General features: G+C 39.4%; 2 protein-coding genes across 4 annotated transcripts in view; both read right to left on the minus strand.

Moving 5' to 3' along the window:
- Positions 1–228: 228 nt before the first annotated feature.
- On the minus strand, positions 229–4,848 carry LOC140127226 (regenerating islet-derived protein 4-like). The gene is made up of 5 exons (XM_072147649.1): positions 3,833–4,848; positions 3,341–3,438; positions 2,329–2,466; positions 1,411–1,525; positions 229–868 (listed from the first exon to the last, which is right to left on the minus strand). The coding sequence occupies exons 1-5, from the start codon at positions 3,900–3,902 to the stop codon at positions 801–803; spliced, it is 489 nt and encodes a 162-aa protein (XP_072003750.1). The 5' UTR covers positions 3,903–4,848; the 3' UTR covers positions 229–800.
- A 117-nt stretch (positions 4,849–4,965) lies between these two features.
- LOC140127225 (hematopoietic lineage cell-specific protein-like) overlaps positions 4,966–18,108 on the minus strand; it is a 32,818-nt gene continuing 19,675 nt past the window's right edge. For 2 of the 3 annotated variants that reach the window (XM_072147647.1, XM_072147646.1), the window contains exons 8-16: positions 16,237–16,291; positions 14,269–14,379; positions 13,179–13,234; positions 12,837–12,906; positions 10,825–10,970; positions 9,560–9,670; positions 9,207–9,486; positions 7,350–7,412; positions 4,966–5,293 (exon numbers count right to left, since the gene is read on the minus strand). In XM_072147647.1, coding sequence (XP_072003748.1) covers positions 5,157–5,293; positions 7,350–7,412; positions 9,207–9,486; positions 9,560–9,670; positions 10,825–10,970; positions 12,837–12,906; positions 13,179–13,234; positions 14,269–14,379; positions 16,237–16,291 — 1,029 coding nt within the window. In that variant the 3' untranslated portion in view covers positions 4,966–5,156. The remainder of the gene's footprint in view (positions 5,294–7,349; positions 7,413–9,206; positions 9,487–9,559; positions 9,671–10,824; positions 10,971–12,836; positions 12,907–13,178; positions 13,235–14,268; positions 14,380–16,236; positions 16,292–18,108) is intronic. The other variant, XM_072147648.1, reaches the window with a different exon arrangement.

The raw sequence follows: 18,108 nt of genomic DNA on the forward strand, positions 1-18,108 counted from the left end.
CCCTGTGCAGAGCCTTGGTCCCCTTGAAAAATGCTCGAGTCTCCCATTGACTTCAATGGGGCTCGTTATTCGAGACGAGCACTCGAGCATCGGGAAAAGTTCGTCTCGAATAACGAGTACCCGAGCATTTTAGTGCTCGCTCATCTCTAGTGGCCATATTAACACAAAGCCCCCTGCCACTGTGGTTTAAAACTTTTTATTCTTTATTAATTTATTTTAAACATGTTTTATCCAAATAATTGTAATTCCTGATGCATTTCAGGCACATATTGCACTTAGTCGTAGCCAGCCTATGCCCAAGATCCAGGTGAACACCTGTCCCACTGCATAGTATAAAGTTAATGTGCCTGGAGGAAGAAACCAACACGAGACATGGACCAGAGTACTAGGGAAACTACTGAAAAAAAAATGGTTGGTAACCCTCCTTTAATGAAAGAAAAACACGTAATGGTCACAAAAATAACTTGAATGTGACAAAAGTAAAAATAAATTAAATTTATATGAAAGTGAACAAATGAAAAACAGACATTGCTTTTCAACTATTTTTCAAGAGAATTAAAAAAAAAACAATAAAACTCATGAAACAGGCTTGGACAATAATAATGGTACTCCTGAAAAAAATGCAAGCAAAGGGACATGTTAAAGTGCAGTGTGTCCACTAATTAGCATCACAGGTGATCGAAAAGAGAATTTGGAGACTGAAATATGGTGTGAGTTGTTCATTTCACATACAGTAAAAGTAATCATAACCAAGTTTGTACGACAATAACATGGAGCTAAGCAAACAATGTAATCTGATGTTAAGGCTTGGCTTTACAGACATAGTTCTTGAGTCCACAGCATCCAACATCATTCCATTTCTTATATTCTAAAAAGAGAAGAGGGAAGTAAGTGATTGGGACATAATAGAACAACTGCATGGACTAACATTCAGTTTCAAGTTTTTGCAACTGGTAATGTGAGTAAATCCACAAATTTTAGTGTTAGGCATGTACATATCTCAATTTACACCGGTTTCTGTGGATTTTCACCCCATCAAACCCAAAGGGTGACATTCACATTAAAAAAACAGTCTTAAGATATTCTCTCCGATATGTTAACCAGGTTCTCTAGTGTCAGGAGGACAGTCCCTGCCCCAAAGCAACCACCGGATAGTAGAGAGCGAAAACTAACAGCACCAATTGCATAAGAAAGGCAGGGACCTGAGAAAAAAATCTAACTATGCTAGAATTAATGTAATTAAACTTTTCAAAGGATGTAAAGAGGAGATTGTGAAATCTATGCTTTACAAGATCAAAGTGTCCATAAAATCAAGAGTACATATCCATACAATCTCTAGATAATCATTACTACAGACCTTATAAGGTGACACCCTTGAAATGAAATATGTTACATAATATATTTACTCACTTGAGGCACTGGCAAGCACCACACAATATTCTTTCCCTTTGGTGTTGTCTGGAGCACCGTTTTTCCAGGCACGATAATTGTAGGTGGATCCATCTGTCCATTTCCATCGGCCATTCTGCAAATGAAACCATGGACAGTTGAATAGTAACTTTGTATGGGGTTTCTTTTCAATTATAGCAAATCCATTTTATAGATGTGCTTTTATTCCCCTGGACCATATTCTCATTTGAAATAGATTTTGCCTTCTGTTTATTCCTACAGTAAGTAAGCAAAGATATCATAAGAAGAATACTGTGAGAAGAACAGCTCTGAAGCCTAAATACTGCTCTTAGGCCCCTTACTCATCAGTGAGTGTGTGTGCTGGCTGAACTGCCTGGACACTGAGCATTTGGAACTGAACTCAATGGGGTTCATGTACTTACCCGGTCCAGTCGCGATCCAGCGGCGCGTTGTCCAACGAGGATTCGTGTTCTGCTGGGATTCACTAAGGTCGTGCGCCCAATATCCACCAGGTGTCACTGGTGTGCCGAGGTCCGCCGGAGTTCACCTTCTTCTTCTCGGGGGATGTAAGTGGTGATCTTGCGACACTTTTCGTTTTTAAAATTCTGCGGTTTTTCTGAATCCGTTGTCTGATGCGCAAAATCCGATCGCGTGCACCAAAAGCGGAATTCGGTGCAAAACTTAAAAATTTGGGAAACCCGACAACAGTTCGGCCACGGAGCCCTTTGAAAATGAGCCCCTATATGTCAGTTCACTTCCGCTTGTTAGCGTTTGGCTGGACATTCCAGCCAGCACCCACTGAGAGTGTGATGCTAGTGTATAAGGGGCTTTACAAGTAACATACTGCTCAGCCTAGAAAAAGACACATATTCTTTGTTCTGCGTGTGCAGATAAATTAAAGTAATAGATGTTACTAACCTTGTCAGGGTCATGCAGCCCTATCCACACTCCTTCTGAGTCCTGGTTAGCAGACACATGGCTTGCAATTATTGCTGCCTCAGCATCATCCATGATTGAGGCTAAATGCGCTTCATGTCCATAACTTACACAATCATACTAATAAAAAAAGAGGAGATTTCTTAAGTGTTGTGTTTATCCAGTAGAAGGTACAGACTAGTAATATTGAAGCTGATAGAATAAAACAGAACTTTTCATAAATATAATTAAAAATTATTCCTTTAAATTTTTCATAATGAATTTTGCAAGTCTTGAGTAAGTTTAGGTGCCAGTGGTATGTGTCAGTGGTTGTATGGCCAAATGTCCACAATCCTGCGGAGAACTAGTTTAGATGTTGAACAGAAAGATTGGTGACACATATTGCTACACACCACTAACAGCTCAACCCTCCAGTATTCACCATTGCAAATCTCATTTATTCAAACTGGGAAACAGAAAATGTATTATTTCTTTGCTGTTTGATAATATGAACCTGAACTGTGATTTTCTTTAATATTACTTTTGATAAATTAGGCCATACTCTGCTTCAGAGCAACTGAACAATATAGGATGTGGCCTGTGCTCTCAGCTTCAATCCATAAAATCCTATCCGGATTCTGTATTAAATTTTTTGACAAATTAATTGCTCATGTGATGTTTAACCCTTATCCTTTCTCATGAATGCAGCACACCGCCAAGTGAATGTAGACCACAAATCATGCTTGAATTCTAAAGATATAGACCCAGTACAGCCATTAGTACCAAAGAAACCCAAATCAATGCCCCTATATACAGACTGGCCCAGTGCTCATCACAGAAAACATCCTGATGGCGGGATAAAGAGCTATGGTGTATGTCACACATTTGCATACATTGTGGCTTCACGCTCTGCACAAAAGTATATGAAAGTATATAAAAGTCATAACAAATAGAGTGCACATTAAGGGGTATAAAAATATAGCAGTTTGTGACTGAGTTTCATTATAAAAAATACCTCTGCGTCAGCCCATTTTGCTGGATTCTTGCTGACGGCATAGCAATGTGATTTGTAGAAGAACCAACCAGGGGGGCATGAAATGCGGACAGAAGCAGCTTGAATAAAAAATAATAATCTATTATTTATAGCATATAACAGCTTTTGCATAGAGTTTTTATTATGACAATTTCTATATTTATGTGGTTGTTCTCATATAGGTTAGAAAGTGGTTTACACTTTCGTTGTTGGCAAAACCTGGTTCCATTTCAGGCTTCATTTAGAATTCTATATTCTGGTTAGCATTATGCACCAATTTTGTAAGCTCCAGTGATGAGAAGTTACATATAAGAGGTGTAACTCTATCAATTCAAACTTGGCTTTAGCTCATTTAATTTCTAAATACTGCAAAATTGTGAAAGCGTTCAGTATAAAAGCAGCCTTACAAGTAACTCTTAGCAAACATTATAGATGAACTCTGTACACTTGTCAAGAAAAAAAAGAATAACTTACCATCTGTGATCCCCATGATAATGAGTAAAATTCCAAAGACAGCAAAGAGGCATCCAGAGAAGGCAGCCATTGTGTATTTATAGCAGACTAGGTCTTGAGATTGTAGTTGCTATTGTGTTGGAGTTTTCTATACAGTGCTATTGGTATGTTGTGTTTGATTTCTAGCCCTCTTTATAGTATAGATTTGCAAGGGTGGTCATTTACCCTGGGAGTTGTCTTTTGGTGGTGGTGAGTCAGATATTGGAAAACTCCAATATATTTCATGGATTAGAGTACACATGGTGCTCTCCCTAGAGCCACACCTTGATAAGAAAAAGGACATCTGTTTAACAATGCTAATACTAGCGATACAAAATAAGCCCATTTGCCTTAAAACAAATAGAATTGTGAAACGTAAAAGTGTCAAAAATATTGTATTTTTTTTAAACGTGTGCTGTCACGCACATACACAAACCTCCCATTTACTTGCTCATAAACCCTGATATTACACAATAATTTCCATGAAAAATTGTAAGACACTGTTTCATGAACTCATCATACTTATCTAGTCTGAATAGCTGCAGTAAAGGTATTAGTCATTAAAATGACCGATCAGTAAATACGTATATATATTAAAAAACATCTAAAGGCCCTAGATCCACACAGAATATTGTCATGGAACACAATATGACAGGTGCTGTATAGTCAAGATTAGGTACTTTGCTAGGTACTAAACAATTGTATCACTTTGTGATCAATTACTGGGAATTGACTATATTCTTAAAGAGGTTGACCCATAAATGATATTTATTCCCTGTCCCTAATATACGAAATAAGGTCCCTGAGTGTTACATGTAAAAAGAATGGTGGTGATTGATGAACATTCATGACTACCATCCGATTAACTTCTAGGGGACTGCTAAAACTATCATAACCTGTGGTCCTAAAGAATCAAATTAAGCATTTTAACTTCTTGGCAACTCTGCACTAGAGGTCTGATCTTTCCCATTATCCCATAACATTGAATAATATGGACAAAGCTACACGATATGGGGAAGATTGAAAGTAAACTACAACCTGTAACATGAAAGTATGTTTAGATAGAGTTACAAAGAAAAGGAATTACATTCCAGACAATATATTATACGACTGTATAGGTCATAGTTTAAAACTTTATTTAGATAATTGAAGCTAACATCGATGAATATTGCCTATGATAATAAAAAATGAGAAGTTGCTTCTTTGTTAAAAAGGCATGTAAGAGGTTTTAAGTGGTATATGTATCATCATTTCATGTCTTGCAAAGCTCTATACAGTGTCCAAGAATTGTACATTTTGGAATGTATTAATGCAGAAGCTCCACATAATTCGAAGGGAAAAGACCACGGCGCCCTCTGCAGAATCCGCTCCACCAGCCTTCATCAATCATCTCAATATCTGTGATAAGATCCTGAGGTTCAAATGAGATCTCATCATCACCACCTGTGGAAAACAAGCCAATGGATATTCATTATGCAATTTCATGTATGTCATGTTTGGGGTCATATATGTGGTCATGTATTATGGCTCTGTAAAAAACCTCCTGAGCTCTAGTTGGGTAATCCTACATTACTAAATGTAATACTATATATTATTATTTCTCTATACAGGCGGTCCCCTACTTAAGGACACCCGACTTACAGACAACCCATAGTTACAGACAGACCCCTCTGACCTCTGGTGAAGATCTCTGGATGCTTTACTATAGTCCCAGATATCAATAATCATCTGTAAGGTGTCTGTAATGAAACTTTATTGATAATCCTTGGTCCCATTACAGCTAAACATGCTTAAACTCCAATTGTCACTGGGGCCAAATTTTTTTTTGTCTGGATCTACAATTATAAAATATACAGTTTCGACTTACATACAAATTCAACTTAAGAACAAACCTCCGGACCCTATCTTGTACGTAACCCGGGGACTGCCTGTATCTGCTTTTGTTGAGGACATGTGAGGGATTTTCCACTAAAATATTCTTATATATCCTTAGGAAAGCTCATCAATATCAGAATGTGGTTAGTTACCAAGCATAAAAAGAAAGGCATTTAAGGAGGCCTACTTGACAGTATATGGGTACCTCTTGGGGGAAGTATCATGCTGACACATTCCCTTTCAGGTGAAACTATTAATGAATAACCTCTGTTGTAAATTCCATTTGTTAAACTACTTTTTTACGTTGATCCTTAAAATTTAATTTGTAGATCTGTGTATTGGACATGTATGGCATTTAACTGGATGCAATGTTATGTAATTAGAGCAGCATCTAAAATGTAAAAGATCATAATGTATAGTAATGCTAGTTGTGCAATTTATATTTACCTAGTTTCAGCTTATTAAATGATCCTCTGTGACCTTGTTTGCATGGCAGAAATATAATCCTGTGATCTCACTAAACCTTCTGACCATCTGGCTGATATGCTGCTGCTTGTTTAAACAGATATATTTGTAAAAGTCACCAGTGACATAAAACCTGGCAAACAAGGTCAATGAGATACTACGAAAAATGAATGTCATTCAGAGTAATTGATGCTTTTATTTCTTTGCATTCTGTTATGCTGAGAATCAGGTGCCTGTAAAATAGTAAGTCTTTTCACACTACTTAGTATAAAAAGGTACAAAGGACTGTGGAACAGGAAATATGTTTTATAAAGAGATGAAAAATGCATCCTACATCACACAGGTGGAGCTGAGAGTCTATTACCATAATTGTGCCAATTATGTTGATGGAATTCATGTTACAATGTTTTTCTAATGACAATTAACACAGCTTGTGACATTAAGGGTTTTATAGTGTAAACCAGAAGTCACTTTGTTAGAGGAATGACCTGAATTCTAGCTTTAATCTTTGTCTTTACAAAAGTTAATATGGACTTGTGTACACCATGTGTAACAGATCCATATAAGAACCAATCAATAGTGATATAATGCGTATGGAAGACCTCACGTCTTCCTTGCATGGCACTTATGCGAAATTCGGCAAAACCTGGCAACCATGGATCCTCTTCCAACAATCTGCTGAGTACAGACAATTTATGTAAGGACCTGAAGTGGTTTCCTCCCCAGTTTGCTTCAATTGTCCCTGTGCCACCCGTCCTGGACTCCCCCACCCTCTTGTCTACCCTCTTGCCTTATCCCTTTCCCTCACTCCCCTCATCTTGTTACTTCCTTTTGCTCTCTACTTTGTTTCTTTAGGGAGCCCCATTTGGGCACTTTATTTAGCCTAAGGACTCCTTAATAGTTCTCCTTCTTAATTCCATAAAAATGGTGAGAGCGCGAAGGGGGCCGGAGCGTATACATGAAGAAGTATACCAAAGGTTACTCAACTGTAAATTTTGTCATTAATTATGGTTTATACTTGTCTGCAATGTTACAAGGACTGCATTCCTGTTCCTTATTTGTACTCTTACTACCAATAAAAACAAATTAAAAAAAAAAAGAACCAATCAATAAAAAATATTAGTAATATGTCTTACCAATGTGTCAATAAAAAACTTACCTCCTTCATAATCATAAATGGCTGTAGCAGTGATCCCTGAGGCTCCTGTTTGTCCACCGTGTTCTGAAAATGATATATATTAAGATGTTACATCAATCTACAAGTCATTGGCTCACATTTATTAAAGTGTTTGCACCAGTTTTCAGTCTGACTTTGCACTGAAAAGAATGCAAATACTGCTTGACCATATGTTTATAAAGTGTCTGCACCAGTTTCATGTCATGGCTGCACTATGTCCGACAAGACAGAGAAAAAGGGTGTGTTAGTGATTAGTTGGACTGTGCGCCATTTCTTTCTAACATGCGCCACAATTCTGCAGCATGTACAAAGTGGACCAGAAAACAAAATGGTGCATTCTGCTGAAGCAGTGCGGGGGCGCCAGATTCATGAAGAATGTGTGCCACATTTCATCTAGTTCACTCTGCACACTCTACAGGCAATCGGTACATAATGAAGTTTGCACTATTTTTGATAAATGTGTGGCAATGGGGCACATTTACTAAGGGTCCGATTCGTTTTTTTTCCACCGGGTTTCCCTAATTTTTCAGATTTGTGCCGAATTGCCAGCTTTCACGCAACAGAAATGGGGGGCGTGGCCATCGGAAACCCGATGGATTCAGAAAAACCGCGGAATAAAAAAAAAAAAGTTGTGTTTCAAAAATAGCACTCACATACACCGAGACGGAGGAGGTGAATTCCGGCGGGCTTCAGCGCAGCAGCGACACCTAATGGACATTGGACGCACGACCTTAGTGAATCCCGGCAAGCTCCGAATCAACGTCGGACAACGCGCCGCGTGATCGTGACTGGACCGGGTAAGTAAATCTGCCCCATTGTGTAGTTCTATGTAATATATCAAAACATGAGTGAAATAAAACTTCTGGAAAATTCCCTGCCTTTAAACCCCCCCCTTCACTGTATTTCATAGTATCAAGTGAACAAGTGAGGTCAGACAGAACCATTCCAAATCCAAGATTGCGGCAAAGCATAGAATCAGATAGCAATAGAATGGTCAAATAACGAAGCAGAGGTCAGATACACAGAAGCAATAGCAAGCAGATATGAGACAAAAGTGTCAGGAGAGAGGTATAATGGAACTGGGCAGATATATGAAGGAGTTTCTGGATGTCGTCCTCAGCAGCTGACTGGATGGGCCATCCATCACATAAATCACAGATGATACACAACTGCACTCTAAAATGACAGCACCCAGCTTTCCCAGGAAAAAAAACTCTGGAAGGCAGCTCTCAATCAAGGCAAACAGCACTCGTCAAAAATCAGAACATTGCAGCAAGCCTTAGAGAGTTCTGACACCTAATTTATATAAAATCAGTTTGTCAAAAGGATGGCCTGTGGTTGAAAAAGATACAAAATAGAAGAAAGTGATGAGAAACATTGAACAACTAACTGTGTTTAGTCTTGAGATGAGTCCTCTATGGGTTGAGAATAGGCTACCTCAGGAACTGGTCATAGCAGGGAGACATAGGTATCTTCCTACTGCTAAATTTCATTGTTGCTTATGTAATTGTATAGAATTCCTGTTTGCCACAGCCCTTCCCTTTATCCATGTCCTGTCACTAGGTAAACTTTGGAAATGTCTTTAAACCATAGCAGAACATTCAGGAAATCGGTGCACAATGTTATTGAATCGCGGCACAGTGCATTGTCGTCGGACAATGCATTTTTGGGATCTCCTACGGACAGGGTAAGTAAATATGCCCCATGATGCTTTAAACAGGAGCCATAGCAGGGTAATTATACTTTTTATTATTATTGGCACTTCTGCCCCTGGTCCCACTGGATTTTCCTGAATTCCTGGAAAATGGAATTTAATCTTAAAGTTATTTTCATTCTCACCCTTTATGCTCTCTTTTGGAATTTCTTCATATAAAGAATCTTGCTCTTCAACTTGTGGGTCCATGTTTTCATACTCATCAGTTTCTTCTTCTTCTAGCCTTGGAGGTGGATCTGGAATGGCCTCATACTCATCTTCCGAATCATGGGTGGGAGCAGGAATGTCTTCATAAGTCTCATCCTCATTATATGTTTCCTCTGGAGTGGAATCAGTATTCATCATCTTTCCAGGGGGTCTTGGTGGAAGAAATGGAGGAGCCTCATATTCAGCATCCTGCAGTATCTAATTAAAAACAGTGAAATGGATCAAAGTTTGGGTGGTAATCTTTTGTTTCAGTCTCTAGGAAGATACTTACTTCATTTTCTGGAGTTTCTGGAGTTACAGAAATACGAGGAATTGGAATAGGGGGCGCTGGCACTGGAACTTGCTGTTTCTGAAACTGATCAATGTATGAGCTTTGTTGATTCTGCAAAAAGAGTAAGCTTTGCATGTTCTACTAGTAATTGTTAAAATTACAATTCTGATTCGACAAAACCTGGGAACGTTGGGATCGCTACTGGATAGAAGAGCGGGCAGGAGGAGGAGAGTGAGGTGGTCACCCCTATCGTTTCTACCCGAGTGTTAATTGCTGTCATGGTGAGTTCGTCTGAATGTCTTCTGTTGGTTTCCCCCCCCCCTCCCCAACCCTTCTAGACCAACTGAGCATGAAGTTCAAGCGTTCCTTGGTATTTGGTTTACTATCAGGAAAACATTGCACTGTCAAACTTTGTACCCCAGTATGTAAATGGGAAATTTGAGCTGTCAATATCTTTGGGGACAACACTTGTTTTCTCGTTTGTACTATTATTGGAAAATCTCAATGTGAAATACGTGCAAATTATTTGTTATATTGTTTTGAAAATGATAATAAAAATACAATTATATAAAAAAAAAAAAATTACAATTCTGTAAGTTCACCTTAATGACATACTAAATTATCTTCTATGTCTTATTTAGCTAATTGCCAATATCCTGCATGTGTAAGATAATGCATGATCCCTGTTTCTCAAAAGTCATATACAGAGGAGTTTCTTTATCCCATTTGCATGTTAATTGTACACTAACCTTGTTTTATTGAGCTTATCTAGTTCATAAAATGCTTCATAACGCTGTAAAATAAAATTTTATCAGCAGCTAGAATGGGAGCAACTAGCAATGCATAGCTATGTTAATGCCAGGAGTGTGGTCATGGATGTACAAAATACCATCAATTGAAGAAATGTATTTCTATAGCTTATAAAGTAAATAAAATGCATATGGTGAGCTAAGACGACTGGCCCAAATTTGAAAAGTGCACATAAATACATGTGCAAACTATACACACAGAGACACACCATGTGTACAGAAAGGGGTGTTCCAGTGCATATTCGCTACGGATGCCACATTTATGTTGACAGAAATGTGACGCACGCCCCTTGAACAATCTGGAGCACACAGTTCATGCACTTTATGCATTTATCCGGTCTTAATGAATGTGTTGCCCCCACCTTCACATTAGTGACGCAAACCGCACGTAGTACACTAAATCTGGCCCACTGTGTTTGGATAGTAGCAATGAGAATTGTAATTTCTTTGTCTTACCTCCCCTTTCTCTTGCGTCTCCCGTTCCAGTTTATCTTTCTTTTGTCTCCTAGCTTTCTCTTCTTCTGCTTTCTGACGGTTTTCCTCCTCTGCTACCTTAGCCATATTTTCAAAACGAGATCTTAGATTCTGAGCCCCACTTGTCACTGGAAGAATGTTATTTAACAATTAAGAGATAAATCCAATCAAAATTATTATCTTTGTCATGGACATAAGCGAAAAGCAGGCATTGGTGGAGTCAGTGATGCCAGATAGATATTGACCTCTACAATCATAGAGATTTATAGGGGTGGTGCCAAGTCTTATCTACTGGATATGGGGAAAATAATCTGATGGATGGATCCAACCACTAGGACCCCCATTCATTTTGAGAATCAGAGTCCTTTTGGGCATACAACCTGCTACTCCATTTAGCACAGTGTGAGTGTCATTTCCACGCACAACGCTCTTATATTTCCGGCACTCTAATTAATTACATAAAATAGTGTCTTAGATAGAAAAAAACAGTATCCTTCTAGGGGGGTCATGGCCACCCAAACCACCAACCAATGTTATACTGAGAAGGGCTTTCAACCATGAAATCCTTGTACATCTGATCCTGCTCTCAATACATATGTACACAAGAAGCATTTCAGGACCTTTGAAAGTCTTCTAAAGGTTCTGACACATCAGATTGAAAGAAGGCAGAAGGGATGCAACCTCTATTCCCCAAGAAGTTTTATTCTAGTGCCATATGTAGGAAGTGATTCCAGACTTGAAGGGGCTATAATACTCATACAGCCCAGGGTCCATGGCAGTCTTAATCCACCCCAATGGCCCTTAACACAGTTTTGATTTAAACAGGTTGAATATTCCTCATCCTGAATTCATATGAAAATGAATTGTATTATACTATCACATTGATTTTTAAAGAGGGTTGACCAGGAATAAACTAAAAATATAAAATATATGGCTAGTGAAAGCAATTAAAATAATAAGGAGCCTATATTCCTCTTTCTCTTTCAGAGGCTGGTGGTAGCGCTTGCTTCTGTAGGAGTTTCAAGCTGTTGAGGGCATGTGGCTATGGTAGTGACGTCATGGCCTGCCTCTGGAAGTAAACAGAAATCAGCAGTGATGGGTTGCACCACAGCTGAACAGAAGTGCAGACTTACACCCATAATTCCCCAGCTATATATGAAAATGTTCTATTCCTGGGCAAACCCTTTAAATTTCCTAAATGTATTTTTCAATATTTTATTGTACTATTGTACTATACAATACTTCTACTATTGTATTGTATTGTATTGTATTATGGTCTTTGTGCAAATAAAAATTTTACTTGAACTGAAAACCCACAATTATTTAGTGCCATCAAGTAGAATTGAGTGAAAAGCAGACATTATAGTTAGTGCCAATACTATACACTACATTTTGGTATACAGGTGGTCCCCTACTTTAGAACACCCGACTTACATACGACTCCTAGTTACAAACGGACTTCTGGTAATTGGTAATATACTGTACTTTAGCCCTAGGCTACAATAAACAGCTATAACAGTTATCACAGGTGACTGCAATTAAGATTTATTGTTAACCTTAGTTCTCATGACAACCCAACATTTTTTAAATCCAGAGACCAAAAAAAATTCTGGCTGGGGTTACAATTATAAAATATACAGTTCAGACAAATTCAACAATACAAATTCAACTTAAGAGCAAACATACAGAACCTATCCCCTGTAATCCGGGGACTGCCTGTACTTCCTGAAAATACCCAAGAACATATTTGAGAATAACATAGTTCTCCCACCATTTGCCATATAGTGAACATATAGTGAAATGCTCTAAGAAAATCATGCTAAATCATACAGTAATTGGTATCTGTAGTAACTTATATTCATTTAAGTCATGAGTGATCATACGTTCCCCACTCCAACATAAATGAAAGGACCATAATCAATATTATATTTTTAGATATTTCTTTTATTAAAGGTTGTCTCTGATAATGATTTGTACATGTGTGTAACACTCACTGGCTTCCAGAGGCTGAGTCTTCTCATATGCAGAACTGGGTGATTCAATCTCCCCAAAGCCCGAGGCAGACTGTGAAGAAAAGTGTCACAAACATCATGGTATTATTACTACCATCCCTAGATTTTCATTCTGTAATTATGTATTAACATACTCATCTTATGCTGCACTAGATTTATTTTGTAATTTTACTGTAATGTAAATCTTGTGAGATTTCGGGTGGTCTAGTATTACTTTCCAACTTAATTTTTGTGCAACTTAAATCACATAACCACTTACTTTATTGAAAATGAAACTAATTAATAAATTTGTCCAATGGGTATGTATTTTAATTGTTTTCTTACCTTGTCCACACGGTCAGTCTGCACACCAAAACGACCTCCAAACCCTTTTGCGTAATCTGCCAAAGTTAGAGATAATTTATGGATTCAGAAATATACATAAATAATGTACTGTATTTGAGAACTATACTATTACTTTATAATGTGCTACTACTTCGTCTCCAGGGAATAAAAAATTATATAAGTGATATAAATTATATCACTACATTAATGGGCATAGTGCAGAATATGTACTGTTCCACTTCTCCCCAGCCTAAAGGTGACATGGATACAGATAAAAATGTTTGTAGAAATGGGCAGTTGTGACTTTTTTAACATGATCATCCATTACTTAGATTCTATAAAGGGATAACAATATTTTATGTTAATAATTAGGGGGGGGGGAACAGGCACTGTATATAATATAATTAATTTAGATGTATATAAGTAAAGGGGTTGTCGGTGAATAAAAAAAGTGTTATACTGTATATGACTGGGGGTGGAGGGCTATAAAAATAATACATCGTATACTGACCTCTCTCCACACTCCTGTTCAGCTGCAACTCCGCTCATCACCTCTGATATATAGAGGCCAGTCATGATACAGAAACCAAACCCTGCTACAGCATTAGTTTCAGACTGTAATAGGCAGGTGGCTATGGTTGTGATGTCCCGCCAGCCTCTGTATACAAACAGAGGCCAGCAGTCACGGACAGCACCACAAGTAAAAAGGAACATGGAGAGTGTTGTGTGTAAAGGCTCCATGCACAGCTAGAACATGACTCCATCAATTTCAGTGAGCATATACACATGGCTATGGTTTCCATGGCCCTTTGTATGAGCCAATTAGCTACGCCACAAATTATAGAGCAGGTCCTTTTCCTTCCAGAGTTTGCGGTCAGCAGTTGGCTCACTGGGCCACGGAAACCACGGCTGTATAAATGAGACCATTTACATACAAGGCTAGCACAAGTTCTTACACACTTTTTTGTTTGATTGGAATTGGAATGTTCCAAATAGTATGTGGGCTCCCTTGGCCTTGGTTTGTAACATGCGAATGACACATAGAAAAAACAAAAAGGAAGAGAAAGGTTGGATGTGTGGGTTACTATACCTTTCTGAGATTCATGAAGCTCTACATTTTCTTTATGACTCCAAGTATGAGCTGATTTATCTTGTCTGTCTTTCTGTACACCGAATTTGCCACCGAATCCTATAGAGTGATCTGAGACAAAAAGAACAATAACAATCAGTGACAAACAAATATTAATTTTTCATATAAATTAAACTGTAGACACTTAAAAAATATGGCTGCTTTGAAGGCTTTCCATTCTATAGACTTTAGACAAAGCAATAGTCTAGAAGTGTATATAAGGAGAAACATTATTTCTGGACAATAAATGATTTGTGTGATATAAAGTGACTTCAGTAAGTCCAACTCCTTATCCAGATCTGGTTTCCTTTGACCGACTTTTTCTTATAAAAAAACACTTTTCATTTCAGTTTTGGAAAAGAGGTCTCATTGTATTTAACTCTAGCAATTTCTGTCTGTTTTTGTCAACTTATTTATTCATCCATCTCCTCTCTATAGATAGCTATGAAATCTGTTAACAAAGTTAAAGGGAACCTGTCATGTACCCATAGAGAATAGTGTACATATTGACAAATATTTTTTCTAGTAAAACTAGAAAAAAAAAAAGATGTTAGATGAAAGTTTACCTTTCTGTATGCAGAGCTGTGTCCATAGTCCCATGGGAGTGGCCAGGTGAGGAGTGGGGCAGACATGTATAACGTCCTGAGGGGGAAGCAGCGGGGGAAGAGGGTGGGAGGGGGCTGCTTCTCATTGGCCACTCCCATGGGGCAGTATGACACAGCTCTGCATGCAGAAAAGTAAACTTTGATTTAACTATCTTTTTTTTTTTAAAAAAAAGACAGTTTTACTATAAAAATTATAATATTATGTTTACACTATTCTCTATGAAAATTACAGAAAGGAGGACCAGCTGTCACGGCAGGGGTTAATGGAACAACTTTTTACAAAAATACTAAATTGTAATATAGGAGTCCAGGTCATTATCTGTATGCATAGATCTAGTGAGGTATATGTGGACAGTATATATTTTTCAAGGTGTGTCACGGGTGCTCCTGCGACCCATCGTCCGGGTTGCAGACGCACCCGTGCCCCTCTCCGCTGCCCCGGTCCCCCAGTAAGTCTCTTACCTCGCCAAGATCCAGCGAGAGAGTTGGAGAACTACTGTGTCACATCACTGGGATATTTATGGGCCACTTACAAAGGGCCTTATCCAAGTGTTCCCATACGTTTTAACTATTTAGCCCCTACAGGGATGTGGACTTTGCTGCTACAAGGACAGAATCCAGGCTGTAGTGCTTCCTGTCGTATGATGCCCTATCCCCCTCCCTACTTGTATAAAAAGCCACTCCACTGTGTTGTTTGTCTCAAGGGCTTTTCATGACTTACACATGAATATTTATAGAGATTTAGATTTTGAGGTGTAATAAGGTTCCATTGGAAATATCCACTATATATTAGTGTTATTGCATTTGTTAGAAATGTTTTGTTTTTAAGACAAAATTAAGATGAAGTATTTTTATAAACTGATGTATACTCCAATTCTTAGTGGGTTTTCATATTGTGATAGGAGTTGGTCTTTGGTATTTAAATGTAAAACAGAGCTGGGGGCAAAAACAGAGATCCAGAAACCAGCAAAATTCTACACCTTTACTATTATGTAATACTTTGACAACTCCATTGGAGGAAATTACCTTTAAAAACTAGGGGCACTGATTGGCAGGGGAAATATACTTTGCTCCTCCTGCTCCATAACATGATAGCCCACTTTTCTGTACTTGTCGCGCACACACCTTACACCAGGAGTCACTGGCTGGCAGCAGCCTGAGCCATGCGTTTGGGAACCCCAGGATAAAGGGGCAGAGGAATCACAGTGGGCTCATTAAATAGTGATTTTTTTTTCCTCTGGCTTGTGCATTGCTTTTTACACACCACTTTCAAATGCATAGAACAGTTTCCAACACTTATTGCTTTTTCCATTTCTATACTAACCTTGTTGGGATGAATGCTTCTGCAACTGCTCCTTGTAGTCAAATCCTACAGCAGACTGCAAAAAATACACAGCATCAGAAATAAACACAAAAATACCCCATAATTCTTGCATCTCTTGATATTTAAAGAAAAAATACAACTCGTGATTTGAAAATGTGTTAGTGCTTGTTTATTTACAGCTATTTACAACAGTTTGTGTGTTCTAGTTTTTTCAAGTTCAAGTCCTCGGCATCAGTGATCGATCTAGAAAATAAGATGGATCAAGAGGGGTATGAGAGACGGCTCGGAGCGGCCTATAGGTTATAATATATGATGATAGGATGGGCTCACCTCCGGGGCTGCGTACATCTCAATAGCTTCCGAGTATGGGCTCCGTGAGGCTCCTTAGGATATAGTGTTGTAGCATAGGGTTACCCCAGAGTCAGTGGTCAGGTGAAAAACTGGTCACAGTGGGGTGGATCGATGATCCAAAAGGAGTGCACAGAGAACGAAAGGTGGAGGGTGAGAAGATAAGCGTTGTGTCCGTATGGGTTAGGGTTTTAAATGACACTGTAGTCACAAAAAAAGTCCCTATTACACCCTAGTTTAGGACGCAAATCTAGTATACCCTGATAGCCTAGCCTCGGGACTATGGTCCTATTTTACCATAGGCCCGACTGGAACCTGACCCTGCAATAACTGGCCCTGTTATAGACCTAATTGGCAGGTGGAGTCAGGTTCTGGTCTTAATATTAACACAAAGGTGCCGAAAATAGGTTTTTGGCTCCTATGTTGTGGGATGCAAGTCCTGAGGGGAGTATGGAAACCCGAATCCCGACAAGGCTTGTTTCGCCCTATGGGGCTCGTCAGGGGATCATTGGGTTCATCCAGCAGGTTGTCCTATTAACAGATGGGGAGTCTGCTTTAGTTATAGACCTAAATTGCATATGCAGTGTAAATGGTTTGCATAAAGAGAAACTTTGTCCTACCTTGTCCTTTGTGGGGGCAACTTCACAGGTAAGGCGGCGTAGCCAGGCAAGATGGGCTTAGGGAGTCTAGTGTCGGCTCCTGGTCTAAGTCCTTGGGTCCAGTGGGATCTCCTGGAATGAATCTGGGTGCCGAGGTTTTAAATGAGCGCGCCGTAATGAGGAGGAGTGCCATGCCCCGCCCCCAACAACGACGTCCATGGGCGCCAGCCAATCAGTAGGTTTGATCAGGAGGCTGCCTCCATGGGGCGGCGCGGGCGCACGCGCCGGGTACACGGCGGCTAAGGGATATCGCCGTGAAGTCGCGCCAAAAATTGGGCGCGACTAACGCATGCGCACGAGCGGCACATTGCCGATGTCAGTGCGCATGCGCCCGGCGCGTGCGCACCGCCGCCCGGTTGCCCACCAGGGAGTGGGTGGAGATCCACTCAGTGGGCAGAGATGGGCGGCAGCGGGGAGGAGTCAAGGCTAAGGTGAGTATAGGCAGGTAAGAACGGGCGCATAGGGGGAGGCGGGGTAGAGTGAGACACCTCCGCATGTTGATTGTAGCCCAACATGGGATAAATAGCACATGTTGGGTACAGATAGATGTGGTAGGGATTTTTGGCATATTTGTCTCAGTGGTCAAGGGGTGGCATGTGGGTGATCAGTGGGTGTCTGTAAGGGGAATGGAACTAAAATGAAGAGATCATGAACTGAGTATATGGGAGGAGGAGTGGAGGACATGGCAAGCCTGTGGGCCCGCTACATTGATGATGTCTTTATAACGTGGGAAGGCTCATCTGACCAGTTCAAACAGCTAGTTGACGATCTTAATGACAATACCCTGGGACTAAGGTTCACGTATGAAATCCAGACATCCCGCATCCCTTTTCTGGAACGTCATGATCCAAAAGAATAACCAGGG

The sequence above is a fragment of the Engystomops pustulosus genome, chromosome 4 (assembly GCF_040894005.1).
Source record: "Engystomops pustulosus chromosome 4, aEngPut4.maternal, whole genome shotgun sequence".
Taxonomy (NCBI): domain Eukaryota; kingdom Metazoa; phylum Chordata; class Amphibia; order Anura; family Leptodactylidae; genus Engystomops; species Engystomops pustulosus.

Excerpts from the sequence above, each read along its gene's own strand:
- LOC140127226 (XM_072147649.1), bottom strand. The coding sequence starts at position 3,902 with ATGGCTGCCTTCTCTGGATGCCTCTTTGCTGTCTTTGGAATTTTACTC. Across the intron at positions 3,439-3,832 it reads TATCATGGGGATCACAGATG|CTGCTTCTGTCCGCATTTCA; the intron begins GTAAGTTATTCT and ends TTTTTATTCAAG. Across the intron at positions 1,526-2,328 it reads GGCTGCATGACCCTGACAAG|AATGGCCGATGGAAATGGAC; the intron begins GTTAGTAACATC and ends TTTCATTTGCAG.